Consider the following 15,552-nt stretch of genomic DNA (forward strand, 5'->3'; position numbering starts at 1 on the left):
GCCTGGATTTCCTGACAATCCACTCTGAACACCATTTCCAAGAACTGAAACCAACTATTTATCAGTTCAGTGATGTTCTCCAGAAACACTGACAGAATAATCCTGAACTTGGATGTTATCTAAATTAAATGTAGTAAAATTCATTTGGTATTTAAATATATTTTACATATTAAATGACATTAAACACAGAAGCCAACAGTGAAATGTACTTGAAATGCACGACTCAAAAAAAAACAAACTGAAGAAGAGAAAACATGTTAAGTATAACTAGATCCAGACTCTTAAAATGCCATAATCTGTTTGTGCTTATTGTGGAATTTGCCATCAGCTTTACTGTGAGATTTTGGGATGAGGAATCAACAAAGTGTATGGTGATTTCCACTGATCCACTGTGAACTTCATAATGAAGCTTAAACCAGGACCAGAATTTTTACAAGTATATCACTTTTTAGACAAAAAGCAAATTAAATATATATATATATTTATATATTTTGATATATATACATATATATATATATATATATATATCAAAAGTAGTAAATCATCAGGCAATGACAATGGAAATCACAGGATAGTATCTTCAAGGTAATAATATTAGTAGTTCAGTAAGGAACTGTCAGATCTTTGGCCTAAAACCCATTACTTCAATAAGCAAATTAAGACTACAGTAATTTCAATTAATGGACAATGAGGTCTTAAAACTTGAAATAACTTTTCTAAATATTATTGCTCTTTCACCAGCATTCACAATAGTAATAGTAAATAATATTCAGCTTGTTCAAGACTTCACAACCTCATTTAAACAAGTCCTAAAATTCACATTTCATACAGTTTCTGCTTTACAAACAATACAAACTGCTTCAAGACCAAACTCTTCCAAAATTTAGTTAGATGTAAGTTTCATTACCAAAAAATATATTTAAAATAACTTTCTAGAGCCGAGTACTATAATTTGGACAGCAATGTTGTTGGGAGAGATATTAAGTTACAGCGTCCTGCTCAGACTGAAGAAGTGGTTGGAAGGGAAAAAAAATAAAAGGAAAGGAAACTGAAAATTCCTGTGGTTCAGGGTGTATACAGAAACAAACGGTATTTACAGTTTCTCTGTTCAAATATAACTTATCTTTAATCTTACATAGAGTATCTTTCATACTGAAAATAAAGGCTACATGAAATAAACCTGAAAGACTTCTTCACAGTGATTTATGCATTTCTGCCAACTTTAAATGCAATGTTAATCATTACTATAATTGAGCTAGAAAGTTATGTATTTAAAACTTTACAAAACTGAAGCTTAGTTATTTAGACATTGAAGTTATTTAAACAAGAAAATCCCTTCAGGTTCATGTAAGCAGGAAATTATTGTTTATAATATAGTAAAATATCTGTATTTAATATATGACAAATTCACCAAAAAGAGTACCATATTCTAAGAATCAAATCTAAAAAATGAGTGTTGTGTATAATATAAAAATTAATTTCTGCAATGATGACAGTTTGACAACATGAGGAAATTCTGAAATAGCTGTGTTTAAAGTCTTGATTATATTTTTTTTTTATTTTAAATTTATAATTTTAATTTCAGCTGTAGAAGACTGAATTTTCTATAAGTCAGAACACTCACCTTATGAGGCCTCCACAAAGAAGTGCTAGATATTTCCCTTTTAGAGGTTCCATATCTTTTCTTAACACCACTTGTTTTTCCTTCGTTCCCAGGTTTGAACTGTATGTGCAACTGAGACGTCCCTGCATTATGACACTTGTATTTAAGACTGGATAAACAGCAAGAAACTTTCTGACGCGATCCTTCCAATGAAACACTTCTTTGCAAAACATGGTGGGCTTTGCTCATCTGTGCATTCGGTCTTCCCAGTTCGTTTATATTCATCTGGTATTCTGAATCTATTTTTGAGGGTAAACATGCAGATGTGCTGCGTGCCAGTTTTAAAGGAGGGTATTTTGCACTGGAGTTCAGATTTAACTCTTGACTGCAACAGTCATTAACCATTTCACTGCTTGATGCAAATGCTCTTGGAGTCAGATGAACTGAAATACATGAGAGGCTGTCAGCTATTTCTTCACGAGCTGCCTGCTCAGAACTGTTCAAAATTTGACTTTTGTCCTGTAATGATGTATGTGAGTAAAGTGGTCTTATGTCTCTAGCTTCACCAGATGCGCAAACTGTTTTAGACAGTCGAAGTCCATTGACTGCTGTTGAAAGGAATCCCTTGGAAACAGTTTGATCTTCCTTACGTGCCAGCTCACTAGGAAAAATAATCAGTTTATGTGATGTTTGATAGGCACCTTTATGTGGCATCTGACCTGAGGTTACTGGAGACGCTGGAGGAGTACTGGAAGGACTTCTGGGGAAAATTACCAACGATGAACACCGCCGCAGAGGAACTTTAGTTTTCTTCCTCACTGACAAAGCTTCTTGGTCAAAAGCCGTATTAATTGTACACACTTCTATTTCTTCCTGAGATGAACTGTTTCTGTATGGGCTATATTTGTTTGCAGCGTTTCCATATGACGAATCACTGTGTACAACACTACAACAGAAAGAACCATCGCTTGTCGAGAGAGTGCCGCTGCCGCTGTCACTGATGATGCTGTTACTATACGAACCTCCATCGCTCGTGGTGCTTGCACATGACCCATAGTCACTGCCAGCACTGCTGAAGGACCCATTGTCACTGGCTGCAGTACTGTTAAGACTGCCGATGCACACAGCAGTATTGCTCAGTTGGCTATCGTTAGCTTGATGATCAACCACAGTTCTAATGCCACGATTTCCCTCATTACAAATACCGATGAATGAAGCATCTCTGCCAGTAGCTGCAGCATCACCAGACCGAAAACATCCACTGTACCTTCTAGACTGCAGAGAAATGTGCAGTGATGTGCTCTTTTTTTTCTGCAGTGAAGAAATAGTTGCATTTCCCTCTTGATTAATTACTTGCTGCATTACAGGTGCACAAGCAACTTGTCTAGAAGCCAGCTTCATTTGTGTAACATTAGGTCCAGAATTCTGTGCCTTTTTGAAGTACATTTGATTGTTACTATCCAAAACATCTTCAGAGGTTTCCGATAACAGATCTGTGTTTCTTCTTTGGGTTGCAAAATGCAATCTTAACCGTCGTGCCATTTGTTCTCATTTCCATGCATATTAGCAAATTAAAACCACAAAGATCCTTCAGCAGAAAGTCTACAAGCAGCTGCAGAAAACCTGGAGCTACTACATCGCAACAGTAAAAGCCCATAAAAGAAGTTGCAAGCTTTGTCCTAATTTCTACAAGACAGTAGTGTTAAGAAAAAAGATATTGTACCTCTTGAAATCAGTCAGCCATTTGTTGAAGTGCAGTTTCTGGACCGTCTTTGATTGCTCGCAGTCAGAAAGCATTCATTTATAAAGCACTTACATTCCAGAGACCTCAGCTGCAATGTACTGACAAACACTATCAACCTTGTTTCAATTATACCTTCTGCAATTTGCATATATGAATATAATAATAACCTCCCAGCACTTCCAAGTTTAAAACAGCAGCTTCTGCTGCAGCTGCACTAGCTGAGTCAATGTGTCCGTACTTTCCCCAGCAGCGTATGACTACTAATATTTTTACCCATAGGTTTAGAATTACAGGAAGTTGGTAGGAATGAAATCCCATATAATTGAGTATCAAGTCTGGGATTGAATTTCCAAATAGTAGCCATGCTAGCAAACTGCTGAGGTCTGACTTATGCATAAACCAGCGAAATAACCCTTCTCCTAAAAAAGTTTTTCTAGGCTATTTAAACAAAACTTGAAAGAAACCTGGCATTACCTAACAATCTGCATTCTGTTTAACCAATCACACTTTGCAAAGATTTCCACACAGTGAAAAGCTCTCCTACCACTTACTTTATATTTTTTAGTGAGATGCCTCTAAATTTGAAGCACAACAAAATATTCTGATTAATAATTCAGCACCTACTTCCAGCCTGCCATATTCAATAATATATTTTAACCTTCCCAAATTACAGCTGTTGAAGGTAGAAAGAAACAAAATATTCTTACAGTGCAAAGCAAACTACCATCTTGTTTGCTGGAAGCCCAGAATAAGTGGACATTCATTACAGTTCAATATGGAATGCAAATGTATGCCCAGCTACATAAGCTACAGAACACTGAGAGAATTATGCACTACAATAAATATGGTCACTGAACACAATTACAGAGGAAAGCCATTCTGTATAATTACATATAAGCTGCCATCTACATCCATAGCTAACTACTAAGATTTGTTTTTCTTCTTCAGTAAAACAATCAAAAAGAACATCATATAAAGAAACTAACATACAGTCATCTCTTGAAAGAATAACAGGACTTTGAGCTCCTACAAATGTTTCACTGTCTCATCACTTGGAAAGGCCCTTTGCTGGCATCTAGTGGGACGTCTGAAAAAAGGCAATCTTGTCATTTAATATATATTTTTCCTCCTTTATTTTGTGTGTGTTCCCCCCTCTCTCCCTCCCCCCTTTTTTTTTTGAAACATATTTGATATGAATGTACTTATGAATACAGGAGCCATATATACAGTATAAATATGTATATACAGTACAAAACACTACCAGACTAGCATGAAATTACTTAGTGCTGCTGAGAAAGTGCAAACAGAGGAGAACACTAGGCCATTTATACTTTTATAGGTCACACTACTAGATTTTTTCTGCTCCATATTTATTTAACCTTTGCTGTATTTTAAGCTAGAAGGTAATAAAATTAACATTTAAACCTCCTTCCCAAATAAGAGCCAAGAATCCAATTCACAGTACTCTGTTTGCAAGCAACAAATTTGTTTTCTAATTATACTCCAGGGCTTACTTAACCTCCATTACCTGAATTCCATGATTAGAATGCAGCAGTAAATGAATACTACCTCATTCATAAAAGCCAACAAATACAATAGTTCATCTATTTCATTATGCTTCACCAGCTGGATTTCTTCTAATGTTATGTGCTGAAGCAGGAAGAAAAGTAAAATACCATAAAAGCTTTTTTGGTCACAGTTTTAAAAGAGTCACAGTTGAACTACAAGCAATATATCTTAAAAAGTACACACCCTAAACTATGTGAAGGAAAAGCAAACAATGCAGTTCTTCAAGAATCTTTCTATCCCAACAATACACCTATTAGCAGCACAGTTTGTAACACGTTAGTTTCATACACAACAAACTACAACAATTTTACTGGACATACTGTTTTCAGTAATCATTAAGTTAGACATTAGGACGCATTAGTGATAAAATCCGTGCTGCAGGACTTCCAATTTATTCCAGACTTTGAAGAGGATTTTTGAGCTAAGTTTTCAGGAAAGCAACATAACTTAAAAACAAGAAGAAATTTCAAGCTTCAATTTTTCTCCATAAGCTAAGGGGAATCAAAACACGTGGGACAGAATTCTACAAAGAGGAAGACGGTCCCACAACTGTTATCAGCTTACATCTGCATTTTAAACAGCTGTCCAACAGACAGAACAAAGAATGACTGATCAATATTCAAGCCCACTATAACCAATGAAAATGAAACACCTTTTGAGCACAGCTGCACACACATCCTTGTGAAAATGCATGAGGAATCCATGATTTTTGACATGAGAAGATAACAGAAGTGACTGATAACAGAACAAGACTGTCAATCCCCAGGAATCACGGCTACGTAATGATTTGACCAACTGAAGTAGTTCAAGACACGTGGGACAGAAATTTAGTGTTCACCTAACAGAAAGCAAGCCAAATAGAAATAGAAAAACAGCCTTTTCCACTGACTGAATGAGGAGAAGGGAAAGATTTAAAAAAAATGTTATCACAGAACTCCACGGTGAGTGATTAGGTCATGCTGCTCTGACCTTCAAACTCAGACACACAAAGGAAACAAAGCACTATTCCACATTGATGCCAAAGCCTTCTTGATTCCTCCTCCATAAGCAAAGAGGTCAAACAACTCATCTATTTTCTATTAGAGAATGAACAACAAGGAATTCTCTTAGTGGAAACTAGAAACCTCTGCTTTTTCACCTTAATTTAGGCGTCTGATTTTCTAGTCACGTCTCCTGACTTCCACTTGGTGGCAGTACGGATCCAATGACTACGGACAGTGCTTCAAGCGCTGCAGCACTTAACAGCACTTCGAGACTAGCTTCCAAGCATCTTGACACACAGACAACAAATTCTGGTGATTCCATTTAAATTCCTTTAAATATTTGAAACACCTGGGACAAGAAACACCACCAGCCAACAATAAAATGACTTGGCTATAGTGTGATGGCTACAACCAAGAAATAAAGCTCTCCTTTTGTAAATGCAATTATTCAAAATAAATCAGACTTTTATTTGCAGACATTTTCACTCTTGCAACCATTAGCAGAATAGCACCTCCATGAAAGAGACAACAGATTACTGACAATACAGACAGCATTACAAAAAATATGAAAGGGTTTTTGCTTCTAACACATTCCTCAGAATTTCCTTTGAAGAAATTCTTCAAAATGGCTATCAGAGCAAAACAGTGTCTGAAGTGCAAACTAAAGTACACTTAAGTCTCTCCAATTAGGTTCTATTGAAGAAAAAGTATATATTCTAGTGAGACAGAATGTCTGTTAAACAGGCCTACAACACAAGCGTTAGCCTTAGCAATTCACAATTGAGCACACAGGCAGGAAGAAAAGGAGGACTCTTCACATAGGAAATGAGAACATGGTCAGGAGTTATAATTTCACCAAGGACACAAATGCAGCAGCTATCCCTACTTCATTTATGATATCTCATTCAGAGAATAACAAGATAACAATCCAGTGTCCGTTTGTTGACAAAGAAAAAGCACGTGATTTCTGTCCTGCTACTCCTTCATGCTACTGAAGAAAATGCCCCCACATATACAAACATCTACACTTTCAACACTACTTTGTAGGAAAAATAAGCATTCAGTAGAGAGCTTTCAGTGTCACAGAACGACTCTGCCATACTGCTGGAGAAGCAATATAAGAAAAAACTCTTCTGAGTTAAAGCATGTTAGAAGTTCAGAGTAACAGCCTCATTACTTCAGAATTACATCTTCCTTTGGGTTGCTTTTGTTTTGTTTTGTTTTTTTTCTCCAGGTATTCTTTTTAAATTATTTTAATTTTGAACACTGAATCCTGATGAGGTTATTTTCACTGAAGCCTTTATTAAAGTGCAATATTAATATAAAAGGACCTACCAAACGGTTTTCATCAAACACTTCAAAAAGGAGCCTGTGTTTCTGAGGATTAACCTAGGAAAAAGAAAGATGTTAACAGTTAAAATACCTGTGGAATTCCACTGTTCGTGTCTTTAAGACAAATGACATATTTCTTCCCTCCTGCATAAGCACAGGAAGACTAATAAAAACCCAAAATTAAAACACAGTTTCTCATAGAGCTTGGTATGAGAGTTCAAGAATGTATCGTTACTTTTACATATATCAAAGTAAAAACTAAAGGATGCTGGCATCCAGATTATAATTTTTTTTCCCTCCAATAACAGTGGCTCAGAGTGTATGTAAGCACATTGGTTTAACTAGAGGTCTAAAAGGACCAAGAAGTATTTTCCAACATTGAGATACATAACCTAAAAATATTTATGATTAAGTTTACAGATGGCAAACTAGTGAACCACATGTTGTTCTTTTATGGAATAAAACCAATGGTTTATCTTTATCAATCCACCAAGAAGTCTTAGACAACACCACAGCAAAGAAAATTAAAACATCAGTCAAAAAAATTATTAAAAGAGGCATAGCTAACAAATGCAATAAAATGACCTCCTTCTTCCTCACATAGCACTCACAGAAAGAAAGATGAGAGGATACTGCCTCTGAGCATTTAAGAAAGGGAAGCAATAGTAATATTCAAAAGAGAACAGTGAAAAGAATTAAAATAGCACCAGTGGTGTGAGATCAAGCAGGCAATCTAATGAGTTTATCAGATGGGAATTAAAAAGAATTAATCGAACATATAAAGATATCCAAGAGTACAGTGCTTTTTTATGTTGCAGAAAAACTCTGACTGGAAACTGATGACACATGTTACTTTATATAAGGTCACAATTTCCTCATTATTCAAGATTTGAGTTGTTTATCAGAGGAGGGAAATTCATCATCACTTGGGCATGCTTTACAAAGGCAGTTTTCTCACATTCCAAATTCAGAACAAGTGTTCTTTAGCAGTCACTTACAAAATTGGGTCCTCCCAGTTCCTGAAACACTCAACAATACAGTCCACATTCTGACCATGTGCTTGTTGGACAAATAAGACCTAAATTAAACATCAAATCTACATTTTGTTCCAAAAATATAAATGATACTATGTTCATTACGCAACACCACCAATTGGCACCAATTAGCCAAAATCTGTGCCATCCCAAAACTAGCTGATAAATTTGTGCCCAAGTTTTTGTGCATTTATGGAAAAAAGAAGGTAAAATTTGCATTTGTGCTACAGAAAAATTTTCAGTCTTGGAAATAACAGATGTACAGCTAAGGAAAGTAGTCCGTTAGCCTTTGAACACTACTTGTAAACCCTGCATTTCTGGTTTAAACAAAGCAGCAAGAAAAAAAATCCTATCAACATAATAACCAACTTAGGTAACAACATAGTTAAAAAAAAAAAACAATAAAAAAATCCACAAAATCTCAAACACTTACTCGAAATAAAAGTTCCTCATTCCACTTTGGGTTCAAGGACTGTAAGTAGGGAGGAAAAGGACAACATTGGTTACAGTACCAACAATATACTGGTGTCTTTTTCTGCTTTTCTTCACGTGTCACATCTATTTCATCTCCTGTAACAACCTACTTCAAGCACAAGAGCTTTAATCTTGCTATTGCAGATAAAAGTCATAGAAGTCTTATGCTATTTAACGCAGTGCAAAATTGAGACAATTTACACAGGTATTCTCAGATTTTGGGTAACAGCAGGGATGCAGAAAAGGCCTGTCCTGCCATGCAAATCAGTTAATTTACTGTACGCCTTCAGTAGCACTCCCTGCTTCCTCTCAAGTCCATAACTGCTATCTGCATTGCTTACATGTAAGCACAAATTAATTCTAAATTATGAACTCTTAGCAAATGCCAGATCTCTCAACAATGTCATCTAGATACAGCAGGCACATATGGACCAAAACCAACATTCTCTGATCAACCACGCATCTCCTCTGAGTGTGCCTATTTTTAAAAATACTTTAGATGTTTAATAACAATTATCATGAAGCTGCATGAAGGTGAAATAGAACCACAGAACAATTCTTGGGTCAGCTCATAACACAAATCACAATCATTACCAACCACAATTTGGAAGATTATTTTCTCTCTCGTGTATAGTCTGTCCTTTCCAATAGACCTACCATCAATTATTACTTCTAAAACTGACTTCTGACTGAGACATCCTAGAGAAACCAGAAGTATCATGACTCAGGTGAACTATATAATTTGATGCACAAGACAGAAAAGTTGTATAGAAAGAGACAGATTACACCATTAAGGACCTAAAACAACCAAAGCAATCCAGTATTTCCATTAACTATTTAGTTTTGAGTAATTACTTACCTTATCTTCTTTATTGGTTCTCTACCTTACACCAATAAATTTATTGAAAGGAAAATACTAAAAATAATGCCACAAACAGAAAAATAGAGCAGACTCCAGAACGTTTTTTTTTCCACTCAGGAGGAATGTTAGTCCTCATATTTCTTGTCATTTTAACTTTTTCCTCAGAGCTTAATGAAAGAAATAAAACCCACAGCCACAAAGACAAGCAAGCTAACCTTTCTAATAGTTTTTGTCTGAACACTGCTAAGGACTCCATTCACTGGATCATACACTGTCACTTTCACATATGGGTCACTGAGGGGAAAAACAAAAAAAAAGATGAGCAAGTTGCTAGAAATCCTTTTTCTTTTTGTCAGCATTATTAGCAGTTGAGCTATAAAAGGTTTAAATTAACAGAAGCTATGAAACTAGGAGTTACGATTACTTTACAAGCACTTCATATATTGACACTTAGAAACATTTTCTAAACAGTACCATAAATAATTTTTAAGTTAGTTTTTAACTCCAAGGCAGCTATGCTATTTTACATTCTGCATATCACTACAATTGAATTCTTTCTTCTTTCACAATTCTTCTTTCATGAGAAAAGGTTTAAAATATCCTGATGAACTTCTACAAAACACAGACACAATCAGTTGTGACTGAAAATGCTTGAAGTATTATACACCTTGGTTCTGCAAGTAACAACTTGGAACATCTAGAATCTGAGGTGCTTCCTTAAACACACAATGTATTTTTAACATTTTCTGTTCCAGAGAGTTTGAGTTTAACCTGAATGTTTCAATTAATGGAGGGGTTTAAGAGGATTGCTTAAAATGGTCTGCTGCCTCAGATTGGGATTTTTTTCTTCCTATGATCAACAATCTTATGATTATCTACTTTTTCCTACAACAGGGGCAAAGCATTCCATTCTGATGCAAAAATCTGACACCATTTTTCTCAGAGTTAAAAATTTGTACGCCATTGAAAAGACAAGACATTCAATGGCTTAAAAAAAAAAAACCAACACAAATATCACAAGGGAAATTTTTCTAATGCTAAACTGACAGCACAACATTAATAATATTGCTACCACATCATTCTTGCATTCTTGTACAAACGCCTAAAAAAGCTGACAGCAGACACAGTATTAAACCCACCAGCACTTCTCCAGTCCCTCTGCTCAAAGGACGGAAGAAAAAACGTTACCATAAGCTGCATGCCACTGCTTGCCAACATCACAAGATCCTGCAAAGCATCTCAAAGTCTGATCTTTACTGTGGCAAACGTTAAGGCACTTTGTTTCTTGCCTTTTATAGATTGTTAACTTAGAAATTCGTACATACCCAGAGCCTGCAGGCACTGGCACTGGTTTACCACATCTATAGAACTGGTGGATGCTGTTCCTCTGCATGTAATTTGAGTTAAAATAGTCTTGTTGTGCTGTTTAGTATTGTGCTCACCCCAAGCCTTTAAAGTACCGATGAGATAATTTTGATTATAATTGAACTATTGTTTTAACTGCACTCTACCTGAAGAAAAACACGTACATGTAAACGTCCTACCTGACAGAACCATTGTATTACATGGAAAATTATGCTTTCCCACACACTGCTTTCCTAGGGCATAAGTCTGTCCACATAACTCTGAGGCAAGAAAGCACACATCTTAATGTTTATATAGCCTCTGATCATTTACAAGGTGTAAGTTAAAACAATTCTTTCTTTTGAAACACACATAGTAGGCTTTACTAAGACAAATAGCTATGGAAAGCAAATAATCAGATGCCTCCTAAGGCATTAACCCCTTGTGTTCTTACCTGGCTCCTAGGATATCCTTCTTGGCCAGACCAATTCCAGCTATAACCTTCACCCTGACAATTCGTGTGTTCTCCTGAAATACAAAATGCCATATTTAGGATGCATTCAGTCAATTTATTTTTCAGATCTGTTTCTAGTCTACAGAACTAAAAAGCAATCATTGGCACAGTTTTGGATTCACACTGAAAACTACAGGTAAGCAGTGCAGATACGTTGACAGAACAAGTTCTAAAATTCAATATCAAGTTAATTCTACCTTTACTCCTTTCCAAGCATTATCAGCATCATACTGCATACATAATAGATAGAGAATTCAACAAACCAGCTACACCAAAACTGTAGGGTTTTTTGTTTGATTGGGTTTTTATAAATTTATCTGGGTTCGCAGCATTCTCAAGTGGGATTCTGTTGAGTTAGGGTGCTTAATGCTACAGGGCATGATGGCTAATCCCACATATAGCCGTTCCCAACAGCCCTCTTTCCCAAACACGCCTCAGAAAGATGACATTGCTCTAGCATCAGCAGTCACCATTTTCCCCTGAGAGCCTTGCAATACTCTCCTACTGATTTGTATGTACTATGCAGCACACAAGAGGACCTGTAGAGCAAAATAGGAAGAGTGAGCAAGCTGCTATCGCTGCAATTCAAACAGCCCTATGGCTTCTATGGCACCCAAGCTGCACACAGCTCTGGTCACACTACTGAGCAAGGCAGACATGAGGAGTTCGGATGGGTTGACCTCAGTGGAGTTGGAAGCACATTATGCTGAATGATTCATTCTTCTCCTACCCTGAACATCCTGCAGATGGACAGAGGGCTGTCTGCAGGATGACCATCTGATCTCTCCTCCCTGCACACTGATGACCAGGCTCTGCTGATCTCAGTTGAGCTGAGAGGCTCTGGAATGCCACGCAGCAAACCACATCCGTGCACACTCCAACCACCCTGCAGCAGCCAAGCTCGGTGCCAGGGCCAGCAGCAGCTCTTCCTTCCCAAGCCAGGTGACTCTAACGATCAGCAGGCCCTCAACATGCCCGGATACAACAATCCCATGGCATACCTGCTCCCAAATCCTAGTATCATCTCCTTTGTACCAGTTTTAGGATGCAGCAGACCCTTCCATGCAACTCTTCAAGCTGCTGAACTGACAGAATGGAACTCACCTCATCCTGCCAGATGATTTTCTGCCAGTTCAGTCAGCTGATCACCGCACCAGAGGTCCCCAAATCAACAAACAACGTTCTCACATAAGATAAGTCAAGTGCAGTTCATTTGTTTTCCTATTTTAATCTCTGATCCAACTTTTGACATTTTCAGTATACCTCTACAGATGAAACTCACAGAGCTGTGAAGAAACCCTAAAGCTAGGACTGTTCATGCAGAACAGCAGCATCCGCTGGGCTGCTAGGCAGACTTTTTGAAGAAGCCAATGTAAGAGTGACCAAGTACTCCCACAGAGAGCACATGTAGCAAACTGCTGTAGGCAAGAAGATCCTGTTGTCACCTCTGAAATACAGCAGTACCACATGGGTTGTGGCGACAGGCTTGCAGAAGTACAGAAGATAAGGAGTATAGCCAAGACATTCAGTTCACCAGCAAACTCAGCACTCATAAAATGCACCAGTAGTGTACCTTTATATTCCTTTTGAAGATACCTCAAATTTTCCAGAAATGATGTACATGTAAAATAAGCCTTTAGTGATATGCAGAAGACAACATCCCACAGAGGGCAGCTTTCTGGTGACTGGTAAAGTGACAAACAGGCACAAGAGAGACGTGGTTTTGCCTGTAAAGCTGCCACTACTGCTTTAATCCTCAAAACAGATCAAATGTAGTTTGCTTTTTATGAGCTGCGTATTGCCTAGCTTCACATCATCATGCTTTTTAGGTAATATAAGAAGAGCTGTGCGAAATAAAGTCGAACCAAGAGCTCTACCATATAAGGACTCTAACATATAAATTACTAACATACAAATAATTATTAGGAACACAGTCAAAAAAACCTGTCACCACTCATGAGAGAGCAAAACAGCAGCAGTGCTGAGCCAGCATTAGGTAACGGTCAGGGGGGAAGAAGGTGTGCACACACAGGGCACTGCTTTCCTCTTTTAGAATTAATGAGATGAGAAAAAGTAATTGTTTTAAGTGCTCTTAATGCTCTTTAGTTTTCTATACTCAGGCAAGGTGTAGAGGGAGTATAATTTGCTAATTTACCTTTTTTTCTTCTACTTTCTGTACTCCTACAATATAAGATAATTTTTAAAATAATGTGGGTATTTTATCCTGTGCTGCACACTAATGCTGTTAGACCTTCAGAGGACACAGACTTCTGAGACACCTGCTATTTTCTCCTTTTTTCCTTTTTCAACACCTGACCCCAGATGTCATTTCCCATGCAGTGTTAAAATCCAGCTCTGAATACAGAACTATTAGTTTTTAACATAGACCTTTTAGTGCTCACCATTTCACTACCCTAGTGAATCACAAGAAGTCCTGCGAGTAACAGAGACAAATACTCATTTTACAGAAAACTGAACCAGAGCAATGAAGAACTGCTAGATTTAGGCACTGAAATTCAGATATCCATATTCTAATGCTAAACTGACAGCACAATATTAATAATATTGCTACCACATTATAAATAAGCAGGTGCGCACAAAAGCCTCAATTACAGCTTCCTTTGGAGCCCAGATTCTTCATCATCATTTTATTTGTGCCAGCAACATCGTATTAGCAATTCTGCATTAAGCACAAACCAGCCAACAACAAAACACAGAAAGATATGAAGCCGAGGCACCATGCCAGTGCCCAGGGCCAAAGTAGCAAGCTGCAGGTTTTCTATAGCCCCAGGGTCATTCACTCTGAACTGTGCATGCAGAATCATACATGAGAGCTACTCAGAAAGTCCCTTATGATAAACAAAGGGCATTTCCCAAAGGGCATTTGTAAGTTGAAGAGGTTTAGCTAAGCTTTTGAATCATGGGCAAGGATGGATCCGATGGATTTGTTATATACCCGAACTCTGTCCCCCTCCCCAAACCCAGTCTGTGTTCCAAGAAACATATGAAAGATGGGAAAATGCCAGCTTCCAAAAACCTTCCCCTTAACAAGGGTGGCTAAAAAACGCCCAAGATGAGCAACATTTACTGGAGTAGAGCTGAAACAGAGCGCCTGAGGGCTGCGCTGTCAGCCCAGCTAGATGGCCTCCACGTCCCTGGCAACCATTAAGAGAGCAGAGGGCAGCGCAGCCCCGCAGCACGCCGTGGCAATTCTCTAGCGCTATTCCAGCGCAACTGCAATCCTAAGAGGAAAACAAGAGATCTATGAGAGGTCCGTAGCTACTGCTCTGAAACAGCGCAGAATCAGACACATCACTACAGCACAGTACAAATAACGCCTCCGGGCGGTCCGGCCCGCACGGCGGAACTCTCGGAAGCACCGCGCGGCAGCGCACGGCTCGGCTCCCAGCCTCCCGCGCCGCGTTCAGCACCGGCGGCGCCGCATCTTCCCGACGCGCCGGCACCAAGTTCCCCGCGGCGCCCGGCGGCCACGAACAAAGCCGCGGCCGGGACCCGGCGCCGCCTTCGCGCGCGGCCCGGTAGCCGAAGAGAGCCGCCCCGGGACACCGCCCCGCCACTGGGCGGCACCGCGCCGAATCCCGCCCCGCCCGCGGGCCGCGGCCCCCGCCCGCCCGTTCTCTCCCTCCCTCAGCCCACCGCGGCCCGTGGCCGGAAGCCACCGCCCCGAAGGGACCCCCGTCCACCCGGCTCCGCGGGCTCCCCGTGGGCAAGTCTCCGCCCCCCTCCTCGGCCGCCGCCCGCCCCGCACGGAGCCGGGCGTCCCGCGGGCCTCACCTCCTCTCCGGGCAGCCCGAACACCTCCGCGGGAGAGGCCGCCATGCCGCGCACCGCCCGCCACGGCCGCGCCCCGCCCCCGGCCCTCCCGCGCTGCCGGCCCGCCCCCGCCTCGCGCGCACCCCTCCCCTCCAGCCTCCCGCCCCGCGCTGATTGGCGCAGAGGAGGAAGACGGCGGCGCCCCATTGGTCTTCCCGCCGCGCCCCGCCCGGAGACGCGCGCCGTGCGGCTGCGGGGGCGCGCGGGCTCCGGGGCTCGTGTGCCTCGGGGCGTCCTGTGGGATTGGCCTCCGCGTGCG

The 15,552-nt window shown here is 39.7% G+C and overlaps 1 protein-coding gene across 4 annotated transcripts in view; it reads right to left on the minus strand.

Annotated features, from left to right (window-relative positions):
• NEDD4 (NEDD4 E3 ubiquitin protein ligase) overlaps positions 1-15,344 on the minus strand; it is a 49,863-nt gene extending 34,519 nt beyond the window's left edge. The window contains exons 1-5 of one of the 4 annotated variants that reach the window (XM_048956486.1): positions 15,255-15,344; positions 11,400-11,473; positions 9,817-9,895; positions 8,699-8,737; positions 7,235-7,288 (exon numbers count right to left, since the gene is read on the minus strand). In XM_048956486.1, the coding sequence (XP_048812443.1) occupies positions 7,235-7,288; positions 8,699-8,737; positions 9,817-9,895; positions 11,400-11,473; positions 15,255-15,299 (291 nt within the window). In that variant the 5' untranslated portion in view covers positions 15,300-15,344. The other 3 variants (XM_048956487.1, XM_048956488.1, XM_048956485.1) reach the window with 3 other exon arrangements.
• Between the last annotated feature and the right edge of the window lie 208 nt (positions 15,345-15,552).

The sequence above is a fragment of the Lagopus muta genome, chromosome 10 (genome assembly GCF_023343835.1).
Source record: "Lagopus muta isolate bLagMut1 chromosome 10, bLagMut1 primary, whole genome shotgun sequence".
In the NCBI taxonomy this organism is placed as follows: Eukaryota; Metazoa; Chordata; class Aves; order Galliformes; family Phasianidae; genus Lagopus; species Lagopus muta.